At 43.1% G+C, this 21,518-nt stretch overlaps 1 protein-coding gene across 6 annotated transcripts in view; it reads right to left on the bottom strand.

The window, feature by feature from the left end:
- reck (reversion-inducing-cysteine-rich protein with kazal motifs) overlaps positions 1 to 21,518 on the bottom strand; it is a 201,477-nt gene that overhangs the window by 35,847 nt on the left and 144,112 nt on the right. For all 6 annotated transcript variants that reach the window (XM_072251980.1, XM_072252007.1, XM_072251989.1 and 3 more), the window contains 4 exons: positions 16,538 to 16,678; positions 12,571 to 12,759; positions 10,873 to 10,995; positions 7,824 to 7,995 (listed from right to left, as the gene is read on the bottom strand). In XM_072251980.1, the coding sequence (XP_072108081.1) occupies positions 7,824 to 7,995; positions 10,873 to 10,995; positions 12,571 to 12,759; positions 16,538 to 16,678 (625 nt within the window). The remainder of the gene's footprint in view (positions 1 to 7,823; positions 7,996 to 10,872; positions 10,996 to 12,570; positions 12,760 to 16,537; positions 16,679 to 21,518) is intronic.

Here is a 21,518-nt window from a genome sequence, read left to right as displayed (position 1 = left end):
ATGCGACAGCGGCCACACCCCAGGCAACGGCCTCGACAAGCCGGCTAAACCAGGTGAGGGTAGCCGACGGGTTTCAAACCCTCGGTGAGATAGGGAGTTGTCTATCCCAGCATGTGAAGACAGACTCCGGCGGATTGAGCGGACGAGACCTATGGAAGGTCCAATGGTCAAGAAGGCGGTCTCTGCAAGCGTCGTGGAACGTGTAGGGCAGGACAAGACACAGAATACGTCCTGGTCATCCACTGCGCCTAGTCCCATCTCCAGCCATCTCAACTCTGTCTTGCCACTGGATCCAGATGGGAATTGGGAAGAGAGAGTGAGGCTGACACTGCGCAACTCCCCCTCACTTAAAACAAAATCACGCGCTAGTCTCGACACTATCATAATGGTATCGAGGTCCTCTTCGACGTCGACGATGGACGAACACATGAGACATGTATCTATTTCCTCTGTCCACATTTTATTTGCTATTGTGCATTTATTATGGATAATTTGTCACGTGGGTGGAGGTGTGCTGGAGCAAATAAGTACAGTACAGTTACATCTTCACTCCGTCTTAGGTGAGTAGTCTAGTTCTGAAAGGGGGTGATTTTTTTTTGTTGACAGATAGTTGGAACACTAACTTTGCTCAGTTACGCTAATCAGAACTATTGTATAGTTGAGATTGCTAACTTTGTTATTTCGTTAATTTTGTTATATCAGTAATTTGGTTTTGTTAGTTTTTTTATAGCAATAAGGTCACTCGTCTTTGCTGGTTTCGTAATAAAGGATTGAACGGACAATAACACCATAAGACATAGGAACATAATCAGGCCATTTGGCCCATCAAGTCTGCTCCACCATTCAATCATGGCTGATCCCTTTTTTTTTTTAAATCTCCTCCTCAACCCCAGTTCCTGGCCTTCTCCCTGTAACCTTTGATGCCATGTCCAATCAAGAACCTATCAATCTCTGCCTTAAATACACCCAACAACCTGGCCTCCACAGCTGTATGTGGCAACAAATTCCACAAATTCACCACCCACTGGCTAAAGAAAAATGTCTGCATATCTGTGTTGAAAGAGCGCCCCTCTATCCTGCGGCTATGCCCTCTTAACCTAGACTCCCCCACCATGGGAATCATCCTTTCCACATCTACTCTGTCTAGGCCTTTCAACATTCGATAGGTTTCAATGAGATCGCCCCTCATCCTTCTGAATTCCAGCGAGTACAGACCCAGACCAATCAAATGTTCCTCGTATGATAACCCTTTCATTCCTGGAATCATCCTTGTGTTACCATGTTAGTAACTTTCCTGTAATACAGGGGTGTCAAACTCATTTTAGGTCACGGGCCGGATTGGGCAAAATGCGACTTCATGCGGGCTGGATCAGTTGTGTGCGCGCATGCTCCCACAGCTTTCGTTGCCTTTGTTTTTTCAACCTGCTCTCATGTGTCTCAGTCTCTGCTATAACTACAAAGTGTTTTGCTTTATTTTTATGATTGGTATTAACTTACAGTCATAGGCTACAAGAAAGCTGTGATGAGAGAGAAAAAAAACTATGCTATTTTGGCTAAGATTGTTTTGGGAGCCACAACCTTTCCATTAATAAACCATTTGAAATCGAACATTAGCAGACACAAATGTAGACCTAACGAAACAAATTGTAAATGTAGGCTACACAATTGCACCTAATTTTTATTAGCCTGCTTCCAGCAATCAAACTCAGACATTGAACACAGTTAGCCTCGAATTTTTATTTAAGTGACCATATTTACTATAATAGAACAGTCAGAAAATGAATCACAATATTATGACACTCAATATTTCATAATGCATTTTGCTTACATGTCGCAGTGCATTGAACAGTGTCACTCATTTTTCACTTGCTGCTTCCAGACACCTGACATCTCTTGGCTTTAACCAGCCTGCCAAAATCAGGGACCAGTTTCTGGGCAGCTATGATTTTCATATCATTTAGATGTCTGTGTGTCAGCTGCGAGCGCAGTTTGGATTTGTTAATGTTCATTATGGAGAACGCCTGCTCACAGAGATATGTTGTCCCAAACATGCAAAGGTTCTTTGAGACAAAGTCCGTCATCTTGGGGTACATTAGTCCCAGGTATTGATAGAATGAGTCCAGACCCACAGTCTCAAATTTATATTTCCAAGCTGAGTTACACTGAATTTCAATTAGTTCCATTTGGAGTTCCTCCAGCACATCTGATGCTGCGTTGACAGCAAACGGCGAGCAAAATAGTGAGAATTCCTTCTCGAGCTGAGTGAAGACTTGGAAATGACTCTGAAACTCACTTTTCAGTTGTGATATTTTGTCCTTGTACCTGTCCATGTTGTCATTATTCCCATCAGCGACACGCACAGACTGCAAAGAGGGGAAATGAGCTGGGTTGCTCCAGGGTAGTTGCATCTCTCACAGGCTTAACTTAATTTGAAAGGCAAGAATGCTGTCGTAGTATTCCGTAACAAGTTTGTTGCAGCCTTGCATGTTAACATTAAGTACATATACGTGCTCTGTTATATCCACCAAAAATGCCAGATCATGAAGCCAGTCTGGGTCATCCAACTCTGCCACTGACTTCCCTTTCTCGTTCATGAATAGTCCAATTTCCGCACGTAATTGAAAAAAACGTTTGAGCACAACCCCTCTGCTCAACCAGCGGACTTCAGTATGGTAGGGTAGGCCATGCCCAATATTATTTTCGGACAAAAGAGTGTCAATTTGCTGATGGTCAAATTGCCCTTGGCTCTAATAAATTAACTGTTTTGATTACTACATCCATGACATTGTCCATTTTCAGGCTCCTGCTACATAACATCTCTTGGTGTATAATACAATAAAAAATCCAGAATTTCTGCTCTGGATTCTCTGTTGGAACTTTCTCTCTGAGTTTCACAACAACACCTGCCTTTTTCACGACCACGCTGACAGTGTGACTCCAGTCAACCCCCAGTCTGTCCAAGGCCTCGACGAGGCTGGAGAAAACGTCGTTTGCTGTTGTGGTGTTTGTCATGAGCACCATCTCCACAAACTCCTCGGTGACGGTCAAAGATGCATCAACACCACGAAAAAATATTCCCAATTGAGCTCCATCAGCCACGTTGGTGCTCTCATCAACTGCAATAGAGAAGGCAATAAATGACTTCACTTTGTCTTTTAGTTGACTGTTCAAATCTCCTGCAAGGTCCCCGATTCTCTCTGCCACAGTATTTCTTGACAAGCTGATATTACCAAAAGCCTGTCTCTTCTCAGGGCACCAGCTCAGCTGCCGTCAGCATGTATGCTTTGATGAACTCCCCCTCTGAGTATGGCTTCGACGCAGCAGCTATTTTGCTGGCAATAATATAGCTGGCTTTGACAGCTCCATCATGAGTCTCTCAACTTTTGGTGAACACTGACTGCTGTTTTTTCAGAGCTGCTTCAAGCTCATTTACCTTTTGCGTTCTGAGCCGTCCTGCGTACTTGCAATATTTTTCTCCATGTGATGTCTCATAGTGTCGTTTGATATTGTACTCTTTTGCCACAGCCACTTGTTGCAAGCATATTAAACACACAGGTTTGCCGTTGACCTCACAGAAGAAAAAAAGATCTTTCCAATTATCATTGAATATCCAACCTTCGATGTCAACTTTTCTTTTCTTGGAAAGCATTTTGAACCACAGCAGCAAACAGTCTCAGCCTTGCTACAGGTGTTACCTACCTGAGTACTCTGTTTTTATACTGTGTCTGACGATGTAAGTGGGACCCTAGTGGTCTTCAGTGCAGGGTGGTAGGTGCTTATGCAGAGCGGGTGGTTAACAGCCGCCTATTGTTTTCTAAGTACACACAACAAGCTGCCGGCGCAGCAGGCGGCACAGACAGCGGTGGGAGAGAGAGCGGCTCCCGTACAAATACATAATAAATGGTAGTGAATATACTTTTTTTCTCCCCAAGTCATCCCGCGGGCCGGTAGTTTGACATCCCTGCTATAATACCATGGGCTCTTAACTTGATAAGCAGCCTCATGCATGACACCTTGTCACAGGCCTTCTGAAAATCCAAATATTCAACATCCATTGCTTTCCCTTTATCTATCCTACTTGTAATCTCCTCAAAGAATTCCAACAGATTCATCAGGCAGGATTCTCCCTGAAGGAAACCATGCTGACTTTGTCCTATCTTGTCCTGTGTCACCAAGTACTCCGTCACCTCCATCACAATTGACTCTAACATCTTCCCAACCATTGAGGTCAGGCTAACTGGTCTATAATTTCCTTTCAGCTGCCTTTCTCATTTCTTTAACAGTGGTGTAAAATTTGCAATTTTCCAGTCCTCTGGCACTGTGCCAGAGTCCAATGATTTTTTTTGAAAGATCACTTCTAGTGCCACCACAATCTCTAACACTATCTCTTTCAGAACCCTAGGGTGCAGTTCCTCTGGTCCAGGTGACTTATGTACCTTTAGGTCTTTCAGCTTTTTGAGCACCTTCTCTATTGTAACTAACTGCACCAACTTCTCTTCCTTCACACACATCAGGCATACTGCTAGTGTCTTCCACAGTGAAGACTGACGTAAAATACTCATTTACAGACTGTAGTTCATCACCCATGTTCCTGTCCCCCATTATTATTTCTCCTGTCTCATTTTCTAACAGTCCTAGATCCACTCTCATCTCTCTTTTATTTCTAACATACTTGAAAAAACATTCCACTTCAATATTATTTGTTAGCTTGCTTTCATATTTCATCTGTTCCCTTCTAATGATTTTTTAGTTGCTCTCTGTAGGTTTTAAAAACTTCCCAATCCTTTATCTGCCCACTAATTTTTGCTTTGTTGTATGTCCTTTTGTTTTGCTTTTACAATAGCTTTGACTTCCCTTGTCAGCCACGGTTGTACTATTTTACCATTTGAGTATTTCTTCATTTTTGGAATACACATGTCCTGCACCTTCCTCATTTTTGCAAGAAACGCACATCATTGCTGCTCTGCTGACATCCCTGCCAACAGCTCCTTCCAATTTACTTTGGCCAACTCCTCTCTCAAACCACTGTAATTTCCCTTACTCCACTGAAATACAGCTACATCAGACTTTACTTTCTCCCTATCAAATTTCATGTTGAATACTATCATATTGTGATCACTCTTTCCTAAGGGTTCTTTTACTTTAAGCTCCCTAATCGCCTCTGGTTCATTACATAACACCCAATCCAGTACAGCTGATCCCCTCGTAGGCTCAACGACAAACTGCTCTAAAAATCCACCTCTTAGGCATTCAACAAACTCACTCTCTTGAGATCCATTACCAACCTAATTTTCCGAAAATTTCCCATGACTACCATAACATTGCCATTTTGACTAGCCTTTTCTATTTCCTGTTGTAACCTGTGGGCAACCTCCCAGTCACTGTTGGGAGACCTGTATATAACTGTCATTAACATCCTTTTACCCTTGCAGTTTCTTAACTCAACCCACAAGAATTCAACATCTTTCGATCCTACGTCACATCTTTCTACTGACTTGATGTCATTCTTTACCAGTAAAGCCACACCACCCCCTCTGCCTACCTTCCTATCCCCCCAATATAACATGTAACCTTGGACATTCAGCTCCCAACTACAACCATCCTTCAGCCACGATTCAGTGATGGCCACAACATCATTCCTGGCAATCTGTAATATTGCAACAAGATCATCCACCTTATTTCTCATACTACGCACATTTAGATACAACACCTTGAGTATCATATTTGCTATCCTTTCTGACTCTGCATCCCTAATGAATTGATACTCAGCCTGATAGCTGCAACTAAGTCCCATCACCTGCCTGCCCTTCCTGACAGTCTGACTGCACACTATCTTTACTTTTTTATCATCTGTCCTAATCTGAGTCCCTTCACTCCAGTTCCCACCCCACTGCCAAGTTAGTTTAAACCCTCGGGTTCGGGTGCAATCCATCACTTCTGAACAGGTCATACCTCCCCCAGAAGAGATCCCAATTATCCAAGAACCTGAAGCCCTGCCCCCTGCACCAGCTTCTCAGCCACGCAATTATCTGCCAAATCATCCTGTTTCTACCCTCACTGGTGTGTGGCACAGGTAGCAATCCAGAAATTACTACCTGGGAGGTTCTGTGTCTCAGCTTTCTACCTAGCTCTCTAAATTCTCGTTTCAGGACCTCATTGCTTTTCCTTCCTATGTTATTGGTACCAATACGTATCAAGACAACTGGCGGCTCCCTCTCCCGCTCCAAAATGTTATGGACACGATCTGAGACGTCCCTGACCCTGGTACCTGGGAGGCGACATACTATCCGGGTGTCCCATTCGCGTCTACAAAATCTCCTGTCTGTTCCCCTCACTATCGAGTCCCCTATCACTACCACTCCTTTGTTCTCGCTCTTTCCTTTCTGCACCACGGTCCCATGCTCGGTGCCTGTAACCAAGTCCCCGTGGCATTCTCCTGGGAGGTCAGCCCCCACAAAAGCATCCAAAGTGGTATACTTCTTTTTTGAGGGGAATGGCCACAGGGGTACTCCGCTCTAACTGCCTATTTCCATTTCTCCTGACAGTCACCCAGCTACTCACCTCCTGCAACTTCGGTGTGACTACTCCCCTGTAACTTTGATCAATTATATCCTCGCTCTCCCGTACAAGCCGTAGGCCATCCATCTGCTGCTCCAGATCCCTAACGCGGTCTTCAAGGAGCTGCAGCTGGATGCACTTCACGCAGACATAGTTCCCTGGGAGACTCTGGGTCGAAGAGCACACCAAAGCTATTTAAATGGTACTTCTTAGATTTTGGAGCTTAATTATTTTGGAAGCGCATCATACAGTGTTCAATACTCCAATACTCATTCTCTCAGCTGTTTTGGTTTGCTTTCAAGTGACTGCTGCAGAGGGAAATTAATATCAATACTTTGGGCTAAGACCCTTCATCAGACTTGAAAGTAATAGGGCAGAAGCTAAAATAAAAAGGTGGAGGAGGGGAGCACAAGCTGGTGGGTGATAGGTGAATCTAGGGGAGGAAAAGAAGATGGGATGGTGGGGGAGTGAGGGGAAGTAGGAATAATGTGAGAATGTTAATGTTTTCCCTAACAATGTCAAAAATAAATTGAAGAATGAAACAGCGAAGGAGGAAGGAGGCTAGTATTGTCAAGTTGCTCTGACTGACTTCAAAGCAAAATAGAAGTGAGGAAGAATGCACTCCTTATCTGTTTACAGACTGTGATACGCAGCGTTGCTAGGCCCACGGAAAAGAACTGAGGTACTAAATCTTTGTGCCTGCATGCCCAGATCGAGGGACTTCATTTGTTTATTACTGCAGATACCTGTGTCATTGGGACAGCCAGGTAATATTGTGAGAGCAACTATTCTGGAGATCATGGTGTCCTGGCCTGGAGAAGAGGTAAGAAGGTGTTTGTCCTGCTGCTGTTGCGTGTGCCTTTTTGTATGTTGTTGTGCTGAAAATTGTGCGATTGCTACGCTGGCGCTGGAAGCACGGCGACACCTGTGGACTGCCCCCAGCACAACCCTCAAACCGTGCTGGTTGTTGACGTTAAAATGACAAATTCCACTGAATGCTTCGATGTACATGTGTTTAATAAATCTAATGCCATCCAGTTAGCTGATGACAACAGATCAGAAAAGTGCAGCATTAGCACCAATAAGTCCGATGACTGACGATTATGAAGCACAAGTCTGGTAGCTGATACTGAGCACAAAGAACTATATTATTCATAATGGGCAGGCAGTGCAAAATGATAAACCCATACCAATCTGTAACTGTTAAGATCCACACCCACTTTCTCTGAAGAGTGAAATATATTTGAACATAAAAACATTGGCACCTTTGACTTTTGGAACATCGATGAGAGATGCATGGGTCTTTGGATGCACAGGATCCAAATTCAAACTGACTATCCTGCAATCCAACACATCGTGCGATACAGGCACTTGGGTAAGTACGTCCATTGTGGGCACAAACGGGAACAAACTGGTCAGCACAATTACATGGTAGACCTATAGAAGACAAGGGATGAATAATTTACTTGGGAATATTCATAGTGAAAATCACATTTATTCACAGCACAAAATAAATAGATTAGCATTTTCTTTCTGTTCATTGTCATAGAATCTATCACCCAGTTTTCAGTCATGCAAGTTAACTTAGCTAAAATCTTGAACTGGGGTCTAAAATATCCAGTTTAAGATCCAAAGTGCAAGGTTATAACAAGGTGGATTGTGAGGCCGAGAATACACCTCATCATAGAAGAGGTCCATCTAAGGGTCTGATTACACTGGGATAGAAGCTGTCCTCGAGCCTGGTGGCTTAATACTTGCAAATATAACAAGGCAAATGTCTTTAACTAGCTTCTATTTATGGCTCCTTTTGGCAGGACAAGAGAAACTGGGACTATACTTCTTTGAGTTAAGAAGGTTAATGGACAAAATGCTCTTATTGGGGTAGACAAGATAATATTCCTGCCTTTGGCAAATGTGCTGGTAAGTAAATGTCAATGATTTAAAGAATCCTGGTTGGAATTGGGGAGACTTTGCCTTACACATCATGATGATCCATTGGATTTACCAAGTGCTTTTAAATTACAGACTCTGGAAGAAACAGCAGTGCTGCGAATCTCATTTCAGTTATTAGTGCTCAGGCCCATCAGCGTGCCGTGCTCTGACTCTGAATGCACCACCATCTGGTATGAAATTGCAATGCAGCACAAGACCCTGCAATGTATAGTGAGGACCGCAGCAAACATCACCGGGGTCTCTCTCCATCCCCCATTCAGGACATGTATCAAAAGCACTGCATACGCAACGCCGACATCAATGCCAAAAACCCCTCCCATCCTTCCCACAATCTCTGTGACGTCTTGCCGTTAGGCAGAAGGTAACGCAGCACAAGAATCAGAACTTTCAGGCTGGGTAACAGCTTCTTTCCCAGGCTGCTGGACTTAACTTGCACCCTGCTGCCACCCAGCACTCTTGTACACCTTGTCTGAATGCCCTGCCCCCTCCTCCCCCACTCCCAAACTCTCATCCTGCATTGGTCTCTTTTCATCTCTTATTGCTGCTGTTTTATATGATTGTCTGTTTTATTATAATAGTGCCAGTAATACTATCTTGTCTTACATAAACCGGCACATCACACTTTATGTCAACATGTCAATATTCAGGCCATGTCACTCACGGAGTTGTGTTGATACTGTTTTGTGACTGTATGTACCGGATTGTAACTATATGTACTGTGTGTGACTGTATGGATTGTAACTATATGTGCTGTGTGTGACTGTATGGATTGTAACTGTATGTGCTGTGTGTGACTGTATGGATTGTAACTATATGTGCTGTGTGTGACTGTATGGATTGTAACTATATGTGCTGTGTGTGACTGTATGGATTGTAACTATATGTACTGTGTGTGACTGTATGGATTGTAACTGTATGTGCTGTGTGTGACTGTATGGATTGTAACTATATGTGCTGTGTGTGACTGTATGGATTGTAACTATATGTGCTGTGTGTGCCTGTATGTCTGTGTTTTGCGCCTTGGCCCCAGAGGAATAATGTTTCGTTTAGCTATATATGTCTGTATGGTTGACATGAGACAGTCTGCAGGTGCTGGAGATCCGCAGGAATACACCCAAAACACTGGAGGAACTCAGCAGGTCAGGCAGCATCTTTGGAAAAGAGCAAACCATCAACGTTTCAGACTGAAACCCTTCACTAGGACTGACGAAGGGTCTCGGCCGAAACTTAACCTTGAACCTGATTCTGTAACGTGTGCTGGCATCAAGCTGGTTGCTTCTTCCACTGTGCAAACTTAGAAAGATTTGAATCCAGCATTTAAATTTCTCCAAGAGATCCCTGTATGAGTAATTAAGAATTTTGTTCTACAACCTTCATTTTCAGAAAGCATGCTATACATATAGCATTATTCAGAAGTCTTAGGCACATATACTGTACACAGCTAGAAAGCCTAAGACTTTTGCACAGTACTGTATTTGTCAACATGGAGCGGAGAGCAAGTTTATAAATCTGGTGGGAGCATAGGATATTGGGAATAGTGAGGGTGGAGTGCCGCGGAAGGGGTGTGAGACAGGTAGTAGAGAAGGGGTGCCAGGGGCAGGTGGTGGTGTGGGTGCAGACACACCCAACCCTGAGAAACCAGGTAAGGTCATTTGATTCCAAAGAATTGGTTTATTGATGATTACAAAATGTCTCTCTGGTGCTTCCCACTCCCTCCCCTCTCCCTCCCCTCTCCCTTCCCCTTTTCCCAAACATAATTCTCATCCATCAGCCCCCTTCCCACTCTTAGTCCACACCAGAGACCCATATCAGATTCAGGTTTATCATCACTTACATACATCATGAAACTTGTTCTTGTTTTTTTGTTGAGGCAGTACAGCGTAATACATAAAATTGCTACAGTGCTGTGAAAAATTAGGTAACGGGGTGGAGATACATCTCTACCAAAGGAGATGTAAAGTACTACTTCCCTCTGCTGGCCTGCAGGTCACCCTTGGGCAAGGTGTAGCCCCTGATCTGGGTCACGTGAAACCATGGGAGCAGGTGCTGGATGGTCATGTGAGCAGCTGGTACACATCACATCCTGGTTATGTAACCACTGATACTAGGCAAACAATCTCTGAAGAGTATTGATAACGGCTGGGGTCACCCATCTTGTAAAGATACCGCCCAGAAGGCAGCAATGGCAAACCACTTCTGTAGAAAAATTTGCCAAGAACAATCATGGTCATGGAAAGACCGCGATTGCCTACATCATACAACACGGCACATAACAAACAAACAAACTGCGCTAAACTCTTAGGCACCCTAGCTGTACAACCATGCCTCAGACTTTTGCATAGTACTGTATTAAATTCTGACCTGTGAACATTGTCCGATCAATTAGAGAACTGTACTCAGTCAAACACTGACGGTTTGAACAGATCAGCACCCCTGCAAAACATGAGCACGTGTTGCAGTCCACTTTAAAAGATGTCCCATGGCCTGCGGGATACAGGAACAAAAAGAGGATTAATATGTTCAGAAAAAGCTTGACGTTTCAATCAACAAGGACTTCAAAGGGATCATTTACAAACTATAATCAAGAAGCAAATTTGCAGGTACAGGAAACTTGGAATAAAACAAAGTAAGAAAATGCTGGAAATATTTGGCAAGTCAGGTAGTTAGTATCTGTACTGAGAAAAGAATTGATATTTGAGGTTGATGACTCTTCTACAGCTCATCATACCCGATCTAATCCAAGCTCCTGTCTAACATACTATGTCTTATATCCCAAGGCACTGATTGAACAGCAGCGAGTTTTTATTTGTGCTGATCAAAATGCTACCCTTCAATAATAAGTTTAGAATTAGTTTTTAGAATTAGTATCTCATTTGTGCTATCTGGAAAAGCAATAGCTAAATGACGGCAAGGGAAAAGATGCCACAAGGCCTGCAGTTGCCTGGGGATTTACCATCTGACAGAGGGTGGTTGGAAGGGATGAAAGAGTAGACCAGAGAGTTGCAAATGAGAACTCCTATCAATACAGTTGATAAGGTTGTTAAGAATGTGTATGGTGTGTTGGCCTTGACAGCTTGGGGATTTGATTTCATGAGCCATGAGGTAATGTTGCAGTTCTATAAAGCCCAAGTTAGACCACACCTGGAATATTGTGTTCAGTTCTGGTCAGCTCATTATGAGAAGGATGGGGATGCTTTAGAGATTGTGCAGAGGAAGTTTACCAGGACTCTACTAGGACTAGAGAGCATGTCTTCTGAGCAAAGACGAGTGAGCTCAAGCTCACTCTTTGGAGCAAATGAGGTTGAGAGGTGACTTGATAAAGGTCTATAAGATAATAAGAGGCACAGATCAAATGAACAGCCAGCAACTTTTGCCCAAGGCAAGGGGCATAATTTTAAGGCTTTTTTTTAAACACCGAGTGGTGGATGCAGGGAACGCCCTGCCAGGGATGGTGGTAGAGGCAGGTACATTACCGGCATTTAAGAAACTCTGGGATAGGCAATGCATGACGGAAAAATGAAGGGTTATGCAGGAGGGAAGAATTAGACTGACCTTTAATTAAGATTAGCACAACATTGTGGGCCAAAGGGCCTGTACTGTGACATAATGCTCTATGGCCTATGTTCAAAATGCTAAAAGGAAGGAGCTGGTAGAATTTTGTAGCAGTTTGTGGAAATTATGAAACTTTAACAAATGCTCTTCAAGCATCTGAATACAATTTAAAAACAGCAAATTGGTTAAATGCCATCAACGTCCAAATCAACGGTTTAAATTTTCATTCTTTTCCATTGGAATTATACATAAAGCAGACTCTGATACTGTAGTTTAGAAGCAAGAGAAATACTGGTTAGTGCTGTTCACAAAATAAATCGTAAAAGTAACATGGACATTCATAACTTCAGCCCAGCTTGCTGGGAGTGCTTGAGCTTAACAAGTCCCAGGTCAAGAGCTATTTATTAATCCCGAGGAAATTAATGTAATATTTCAAAATCACAAGGCTTATACTTAATATATATTTTTTACAAGTACTAAATAATACACACTTTTTTAAAAACATACTTTTCCTCTGGCCTCCAACTATGCAAGTCTTTTGCACATCAATACAGGGCATCTCCAAACAGTTTTCCAGCCGTCCACTTGGGCCACACGTGCACACTCTGTAACAACCCATTTCTCCGCTCGTGACAGGTAGCTGAATGACGGTGCCTTGCCGCACCAGGAAATCCGAAGCTTCCCCCAGCTTGCATCCTTTAACAAAGCAAAACACCCTATTTAATGTAGACAGTAATAAACACCGTTCATGAAATAAACTTAAAATTTCAAATGAGAGCTTGTTTGATGCTGTATTTGAAAATATACTGAAACCTATAGCAGTTACAGCACAGCAAAGGAGAGGGCGGCAAACAGGAGTGAGATAAGCCACGTGAGAGCCCATAAGTAGATCAACAGAACAAAGACCATCATCCTCGACCTTGAGGGATAGCCACAACTGGTCGAGTGGTGTCCCAACAACAACCTTGTACTCAACGTCAGGAAACACAAGAAACTGATTGTGGACTTCAGGAAGGGGAAGTCATCGAGGGGTCAGCAGTGGAAAGGGTGAGCAGCACCTAGGTCCCGGGTGTCAACATCTCTGGGCCAAACATACGGATGCAATTACTAAGAAGTCACGCCAGCAGCCACATCTCATTCAGAGTTTGAGGAGTCTTGGTATGTCACCAAAGACTCTGGCATATTTCTACAGATGCACTGTGGCGAGCGTTCTGATTGATTGCATATCATCCGGTACGGAGGAGTCAATGCACAGGATCGGAAAAAAGCTACAGAGGGTTGTAAACTCAGCCAGCTCCTTCGTAGATGTGAGCTGGCGGGTGACAGGTGAATCCCGGTGAGCAGGATAGGTGAGTAGTTAACCAAAGTTAGGGAAATCGATATTGACGATGTCAAGATGGAGATGACCAGAATGCAATATGAGGTGTTGCTCCTCCAATCTGTGTCTGGCCTCAACGTGGTAGTGGAACAAGCCATAGAGGGACATGTCAGTGTAGGAATGGGAAGAGGAATTAAAATAGCTGGCCACCAGGAGATCCTGGTTGTGTCAGCGAACTGAGCAAAAATGCTCGACAAAGCAGTCCCCTACTCAGCGTCAGGTCTCACTACTGAAGAGGAGGCTGCACCGGGAGCACTAAATACAGGTATCCCCCGCTTTTCGAACGTTTGCTTTACAAAACCTCACTGTTACGAAAGACCTACATTAGTACCCTGTTTTCGCTCTCAGAAGGTGTTTTCACTGTTACGAAGAAAGGCAGCGCACGATAAAAGGCAGCGCGCCCCGAGCAGCCGCTCGCCCCCGGATTCGGAACAACATTGCTTAAACACGAGCCTGTGAGCAGCCGTTTGCAAGGTGAGTTCTATGGTGTCGGAAAAGCCTGAAAGAGCTCGTAAGGGTGTTACACTTACGGTAAAACTAGACATAATTAAGCATTTCAATCGTGGTGAACGACGCAAGGACAAAGTGAGTTTGGCTTGTGGAAGTTGACGAAGATGATGTTGAAGAGGTTTTGGCATCCCATGACCAAGAACTGATAGATGAAGAGCTGATGCAATTGGAAGAGGAAAGAATAACAATCCAAACTGAATTCAACCGAATGCAGAAAGTGAAGCAACTATGTGAGATTTTCGCTGCAATGATAAAGTACGACTTTAATTTTGAAAGGGTACGTAGGTTTAGGGGATATTTGGAGGATGTTTTGAGTCCTTACAAAGAACTGTATGATATAAAAATGCTCGAGGCTCAGCAGTCAAGCAAGCCTTCCACATCAGCCACAGCAGACGACGAACCTCGACCTTCGATATCGAGGCAGGCAGTCATAGGAGAAGATGAGCTCCTGCCCTGATCGACGATGAGATGACACCCCCGTGTCCCACCACCCCAACCCCCAGGCCCCGGACAGTTACTGTACCGATTCGCGGAGAATGCAGTGGTAGCCAGGAGGCACACAGCACATCTTTAAGAAAAAAGCCGAAATAAACATGCTAATTAATTAGGTGCTGCCTAGCATGTAATTGTCGGCCCGGTCAGTGCCGATGCAATTGGCAATCCCCTCTGATCTGTGCCGACATTTACGTGCTGGGCAGCACCTAATTAATTAGCACGTTTATTTTGGCTTTTTTCTTAACGATCTGCTGTGTGCCTCCCAGCTACCCCTGCGTGCTTTGCGGCAATATATCCGGTCGGCAGCCCAGAGGGTGGGGGCCACTGCATCACGCAGCCTGCAACGACTCAGTCTAACACACCATCATCAGTGTGCTTGATGTCTTCCCAATTCCGGTAAGTGATACTACACTGTACATACATTATTTCTACTTTATATAGGCTGTGTATTTTTACGTGTTATTTGGTAGATTTGGCAGCTTCATAGTTTAAAGGTTACTGGAGAGCGCGTTTATGCCAACAGCGCTTGCGTGAGATTTTCGCTACGGAGATCTGTGCAGGCAATTGTTGTAGTGAAGTATTTCTACTTTATATAGGCTGTGTATTTATCATATCATTCCTGCTTTTACTATATGTTACTGTTATTTTAGGTTTTATGTGTTATTTGGCATGATTTGGTAGGTTATTTTTGGGTCTGCGAATGCTCACAATATTTTCCCATATAAATAAATGGTAATTGCTTCTTCGCTTTACGACATTTCGGCTTACGAACTGTTTCATAGGAAAGCACTACCTTCGGATGGCGGGGGAAACCTGTACAATAAGTGGATTCACATGCAAAGTTCCAGATTTTAGGATGGTCTTGCTCAGTTCTGCTTTGCCCATTTTCGCAGAGACTTTGGGGAAGAAAACCAGTATGCAGTCTAAATTCTAGCATTCTAATCAAGCAGGTTTGCTCATTGAACAGAAAATCTTGAAAGGAGGCCCCAAATTGAAATCAGTATGAGGAATTTGCAAATTTCTTTTATGCAATTGTTCAGTCTCCACACCAGATAGTGATGCAACCAGTCAGAATGCTCTCCATGGTACATCTGTAGAAATTTGCTAGAGTCTTTGGTAACATACCAAATCTCCTCAAACTGTTAATCCAAGTCAGCTGGTCAGTCAGTCAGTCCTGACAATCTCTCTGCCAGCTTTGCCAGATTGGGAGCTCATTTTTCTATCTCAAGAGAACAAAGACCCTGTCTACGAACCACCTTTAATATCCTGGGAATCAACCTGGTGAACCTTCATTGCAATCCATTGATGTTGAGTAATGCTAAATAAAAGTCGAATACTCTGGCAAGAATGATCAAGACACTGTTTGCCCAGTTCCTGTGGCACCCCAGTAATCACAGCCTCCATAACTGAAACTGACCCCTTGATTTCAATCCCTGAATCAATTCTCAATCCATGTCAGCAAATTACCATAATCCCACACACAGTAATTTTGTTCAATAGTCTTTGATGTGGTCGTCTTGACAGTCCAACCACATATCTTTTCATGTCCTTTCAAAATTAATTTAGATTCTTCTCAGACCAAGTAGTACCCACAAACACTTTCTGTATTTGCACAGTTTGTTGTTTTGCACATTGTTTGTTGATGCTATCTTTCACTGATTCTATTGTGTTTCTTGAATTTACTGAAATTGCTTGTGACAATATAAATCTCAGGGTTGCACATGGTGATATACGTACTTCAATAATACATTTACTTTAAGCCTTGAATCTATTTTAGAGGATCACAAATATACTTTGACATTCTCCAAAGCCACTGCTTTCAAAGCTTAGGTCAACAGGTTAAAGAGTCATACAGCAGCATAGCACGGAGGTCCAGAAGATTTACATGCACTAAACTTCAGCATAACCCAAGGTACTCTGCAATCAATGAAGTACAGGAGATAATTGACATACAAAATTCCCATAAATATTCATTAGATAATGACAATATTTTTGTTTTTTTAGCGATATTGACATTGTACGCGAGAGTCATCTTCCAAAACTAGAACTGAAGAAAGGAACCATTTTACCTTTCTCACTGGAACTACTCACCTGGGACACACAAATAGGGAAGACAATCTTGTCCAGCCTGGCAACCCTTTCGATTTACTTCACACACATAGTTGTTGGGACAGGCGTTTGGATTACATGGATGTATCACCTCTGCCACAGTACTGTGGAATGGACTAGGAGCTGTCAAAAACAGGTAATGGAAAAATGGCTGAGAAATACCTACCAAATTTTGTCATCTATTTGACAGATTAAGATTAAATCTTGGAAGTATTCCAAATTTACCCACAAACACAAAATCAGTGCACCAGTTGAAACTGGATTTTGGCATCCAGCATGTTATTTTGTACGTGATGTACAAATCAAATCACAACAGTTCCATGATTAAAACACAATTTTTAACATGATAAATGGTACTCATGACTTGAGGGTGACTCCAAGCACTATATAGCTAATATTTTTCAAATATATCACTGGAAAATTAGAATTAAAATGTCATCCTGTATAAAGTGCAACACAGACTGTGAGACTACCCTGCCACCACCAAGGTCTCATCACAAGGACAGAGAGCTGTTTAATGTTTACTGTTTAGCTGCCAACAGTATAGTGGCATTAGCACTGGACTATGAGGCGAGTAGTCCTTGGTTCAAATCCAGCTGGCCACTTGCACACTTTTCATCGGTGCTGGGTTGAACACCAAGCGAGCAACTCAGCCTCGTAAAATGCTGCCTGATGTGCCACAACGCGGCACACTACGTTCATTTTAAGATGAACAGGTGGGTGTAGCACTTCTTCCACTTTAAGGGATAAGCGCTTTCTTACTTTTGAGTCCTGATGAAGGGTCTAGGCCCGAAATGTTGACTGTTTATTCCTCAGTATAGAAACTGCCTGACCTGCTGAGTTCCTCCAGCATTTTGTGTGTGTTGCTCTGGATTTCCAGCATCTGCAGAATCTCTTGTATTTATTATATCCTGTATAAAGTTATGTTTAAGGTACAACTATTACTCTACTTTGCAACTTTAGAACGGAGATGAGGAGGAATTTCTTGAGCCAGAAGGTCATGAATCTGCAGAATGCATTTCCATTGACGGATGCAGAGGCCGAGTCAATGGGTGTATTTAAAGCGGAGATTAATAACTTTGTGATTAATAGGGCGTTGAAGGTTATGGGGAGAAGCCAGGAGAATGGGGTTAGGAGGGATAATTAATTAGCCATGATGGAATGGCAGAGGAGACTCAATGGACTGAATGGCATATTTCTGCTCCTATATCCCTAAGGTCCTAGATCACCTGGACAATACAAACACCTTTGTCAGGATGCTGTTCATTGACTATAGCTCTATCATTCCTACAGTCCTGATCGATAAGCTACAGAACCTCCCTCTGCAATTGGATCCAGGAGACCGCAGTCTGTGCGGATTGGTAATAGCTCCTCGCCAATGACGATCATCACTGGCGCAACTCAAGTATGTGTGCTCTACTCCTCTCTATATCCATGACTGTGGGACTAGGCATAGCTCAAATGCCATCTATAAATTTGCTGATGATACAGCCACTGTTGGCAGAATCTCAGATGGAGACGAGAGGGCGTACAGGAGTGAGATATGCCAGCTAACTGAGTGGTGTCGCAGCAAGAACCTTGCACTTAACATCAGTAAGACCAAATTGTGGACTGTGGACTTCAGGAAAGGTAAGATGAGGGAACATGAATCAATCCTCAGAGGGATCAGAAGCAGAGAGAGTGAGCAATTTCATTTCCTGGGTGTCAAGATCTGTGAGGCTCTAACCTGGTCCCAATATATCGATACAGCTATAAAGAAGGCAAGACAGCGGCTATATTTCATTCAGAGTTTGAGGAGATTTGGTTTGCCACCTAAAACACTCAAAAACTTCTACAGATACCAAAAGATTTTTCAGATACATAAAGTGTAAAAGAGAGGCAAGAGTCGATATTGGACCGCTGGAATACAATGCTGGAGAGGTATTAATGGGGGACAACAAAATGGCGGACAAACTCTCCAGGTGCCATCTCTTACAGCCTTTCAATATTCAGTAAATTTCAATTAGATTCTCCCCACCCTCCATCCTTTTTCTTCTAAGCTGCAGTGAGTACTGGCCAGAGCCATCCAATGCTCCTCAAATGTTAATCTTTTCATTCAAAAATCCACATTAATCCCAAATTAATCTTAGTGGTCAAGGTCATGAGTTTAGTAAATTCTTTCAGAGTAGCTCAGGCAAATAACAACACGTACCAGAATCTTAAAGGAGGACAGTCATCACTATTGTGGAGAAATAGATAGGGTAGTGGCTAAAGAAACCGAAATATGGACTGATTCACATATTCTACATAGGGTCTGACAGCTTTGGCACATGCAAGTTCTCTTGACTTTAACTTTGACTTGAAGGAACTGGGTGCAATTGAAGAAGTTGTTCAATGCAAGAGTAAGTTCTGCTACCAGGCAGCAATGACTGAAGGAGTTCAGCCTTGATTTAAGATAGTAGTACAGGACCTTCGGAACAACCTCATGTAGTATGATCATCAATGATAAAGACGAGTGGAATAGAACAGGACAAAGGAAGAGAGATTAAATTCATGGCAACAGGAAATATATTACATGGGTCACGAGCAGGCAGCAACAATGTTTCTAGAAGATTTAATGGTCTGTGATTCAATGGCAGCATCAGAGAGATGTATGGGGAGCTATCTGAAAGCTGATGTTTGGCCATCCAGTGTCTGATTGGTGGATAAACAAGCTGGACCAGAACAATCTACAGTCTTGCCACTTAAAGACTTGGGCTATATTTTATTTTCTTTGTGACTATGTTTTTATGAAATCATAACCATACGTGATATGTGCCGTGTGCAGTGTGCTGTAGGCAATACGTTTTGCAACGTGGCCCTGGAGGAATGCTGTTTCATTTGGCTCTGTTCCTGTATGGATGAATGACAATTAAACTTGAACTTTGCCAAACCCCAATAACACCATCCTGATCAGCAAGTTTTATGATGACGTTGGAGTTAGTCTTGTTTTTGAGGTGCCTTCCATTTTCCTTAATTTTCCCTTTGACAGAACTTTCAAACACATCACTCACTTCCCCCCCCCCAACCCTCCTCAGGCAAAACAAGGAAAGAATTCTCATTGTCCTCACCATTCATCCTACTGTCCACCATATTCAATAGACTAGTCTATTACTCCACCATTAGCAAACATATATTCCCCCGCACCCTCAGGGATGCTGCCTGACCTGCTGAGTTCTTTCAGCATTGTTTGTTAATCTTTATTCATATTTTTGTCATCAACTTCTCTTTCCCATCTCCTGAGAATGTGCCTCATTAATTCCATTCACTTGTCTTAATACTTCCCCCTTTGAATGTGGAAAACATTACGCATCACCACATTACGCATTTGTGCCGAGGTTGTTTAACTACATGAAAGGCATCTAGAAACAGAAGATGTAGAATTCTATGACCCTCTACCATTAATCAAAGAGTATTAAATCTGAGTGTTCTTGTCAATATACACTCAGTGCCCACTTTATAAGTTGCACCTGTACACCTGCTCATTAATGCAATCATTCAACAGCAACGCAATGGATAAAAGCATGCAGACATGTCAAGAGATTCAGTTGTTTTTCAGACCAAACACGAGAATGGTGAAGAAATATGAATGACTGTTGGTGCCAGACAGGCTGGTTTCAGTTCTCAGAAACTGCTGATCCCTGGGATTTTCATGCACAACCGTCTCTGCTGTTTACAGAGAATGGTGCAGAAAACAAAAAACATCCAGTGAGCAACACACACAAAACATGCTGGTGAACGCAGCAGGCCAGGCAGCATCTATAGGAAGAGGTCCAGTGAGCGGCAGTTCTGTGGGCAAAAATACCTTGATAATGAGAGGTCAGAGGAGAATGGTCAGACCGGGTCAAACCGACAGGAAGACGACAGTCACACAAATAAACACATGCCACAATAGTCATGTGTAGAAGTCAACTCAAGTCAAGTTTATTGTCATTTAACTATATACATGTATACCGTCAAACAAGACAATGCTTCTCTAGGCCAGAGTGTAAAGCACAGGTGTACACATGACACACAATAACTTAGAGTAAAATCTACAAATGAATTACACACAGATACGCTCTTTCCCGTGGGTGCTGCCTGGCCTGCTGAGTTCCTCCGGCATTTTGTGTGTGTTGTTGTTTGGATTTCCAGCATCTGCCGATTTGCTCTTGTTTGTGATTGGATTACAATACCAGCAACCCGGGTTTGATTCCTGCTGCTATCTGTAAGGAGTCTGTACGTTCTCTCCGTGACCGTGTGGGTTTCCTCCGGGTGCTCCAGTTTCCACCCACAGTTCAAAGATGTACCAGTTGGTAGGTTCATTGGGCATTGTAATTGTCCTGTGATTAGGCTACAGTTAAACTGGGGACTTGCTGGGTGGTGAAGCTCAAGGGGCCAGAAGGGCCAATTCTGTACTGTCCCTCAATAATTAAATAAAATCAAAATAAAGAGCATAGATTAAATATTGTAGGGTACAGTACAAATGATCTCTTCTGTACATCACTATCTCAACACATTGAACCTTGAAGTGGATGGGCTACAGCAGCAGAAGACCATGAATATACACTCAGTGGCCACTGATTGTACATCCTTTAATCACTACCACCAAAAAGAAGTAGTTATTTACCTCATTTACTGTGCACATGACCTTGCTACCTTCACAAGTGGCTGCTACACAACATCAGAGACTGCATGCGTGGTTCTCATGGTGCACACTGAAACAACTGCTGCGGAAAGATTACGTCTGTCACAGCAAGGAGCTCGCTAGGTTACTGCATTGCAAGAGACACACTGCAACTCAGTGCAACATCAAGAAACAGTGTGCAGGGTCAGGGTCAAGATTAAAACCCTCTCAACAATGCACACCCAGGGCCTGGAATCTCGAGGACCAGCACTTCTCGTACATGGAATCCATGAGGGAAAGACTGAGATCAACCTGATGTAATGGAACAATGTTTTGTGC

The sequence above is a fragment of the Mobula birostris genome, chromosome 1 (genome assembly GCF_030028105.1).
Source record: "Mobula birostris isolate sMobBir1 chromosome 1, sMobBir1.hap1, whole genome shotgun sequence".
In the NCBI taxonomy this organism is placed as follows: domain Eukaryota; kingdom Metazoa; phylum Chordata; class Chondrichthyes; order Myliobatiformes; family Myliobatidae; genus Mobula; species Mobula birostris.
The sequence above is the reverse complement of the archived record's forward strand: the minus strand, read 5'-3'. Positions and strand labels throughout refer to the sequence as shown.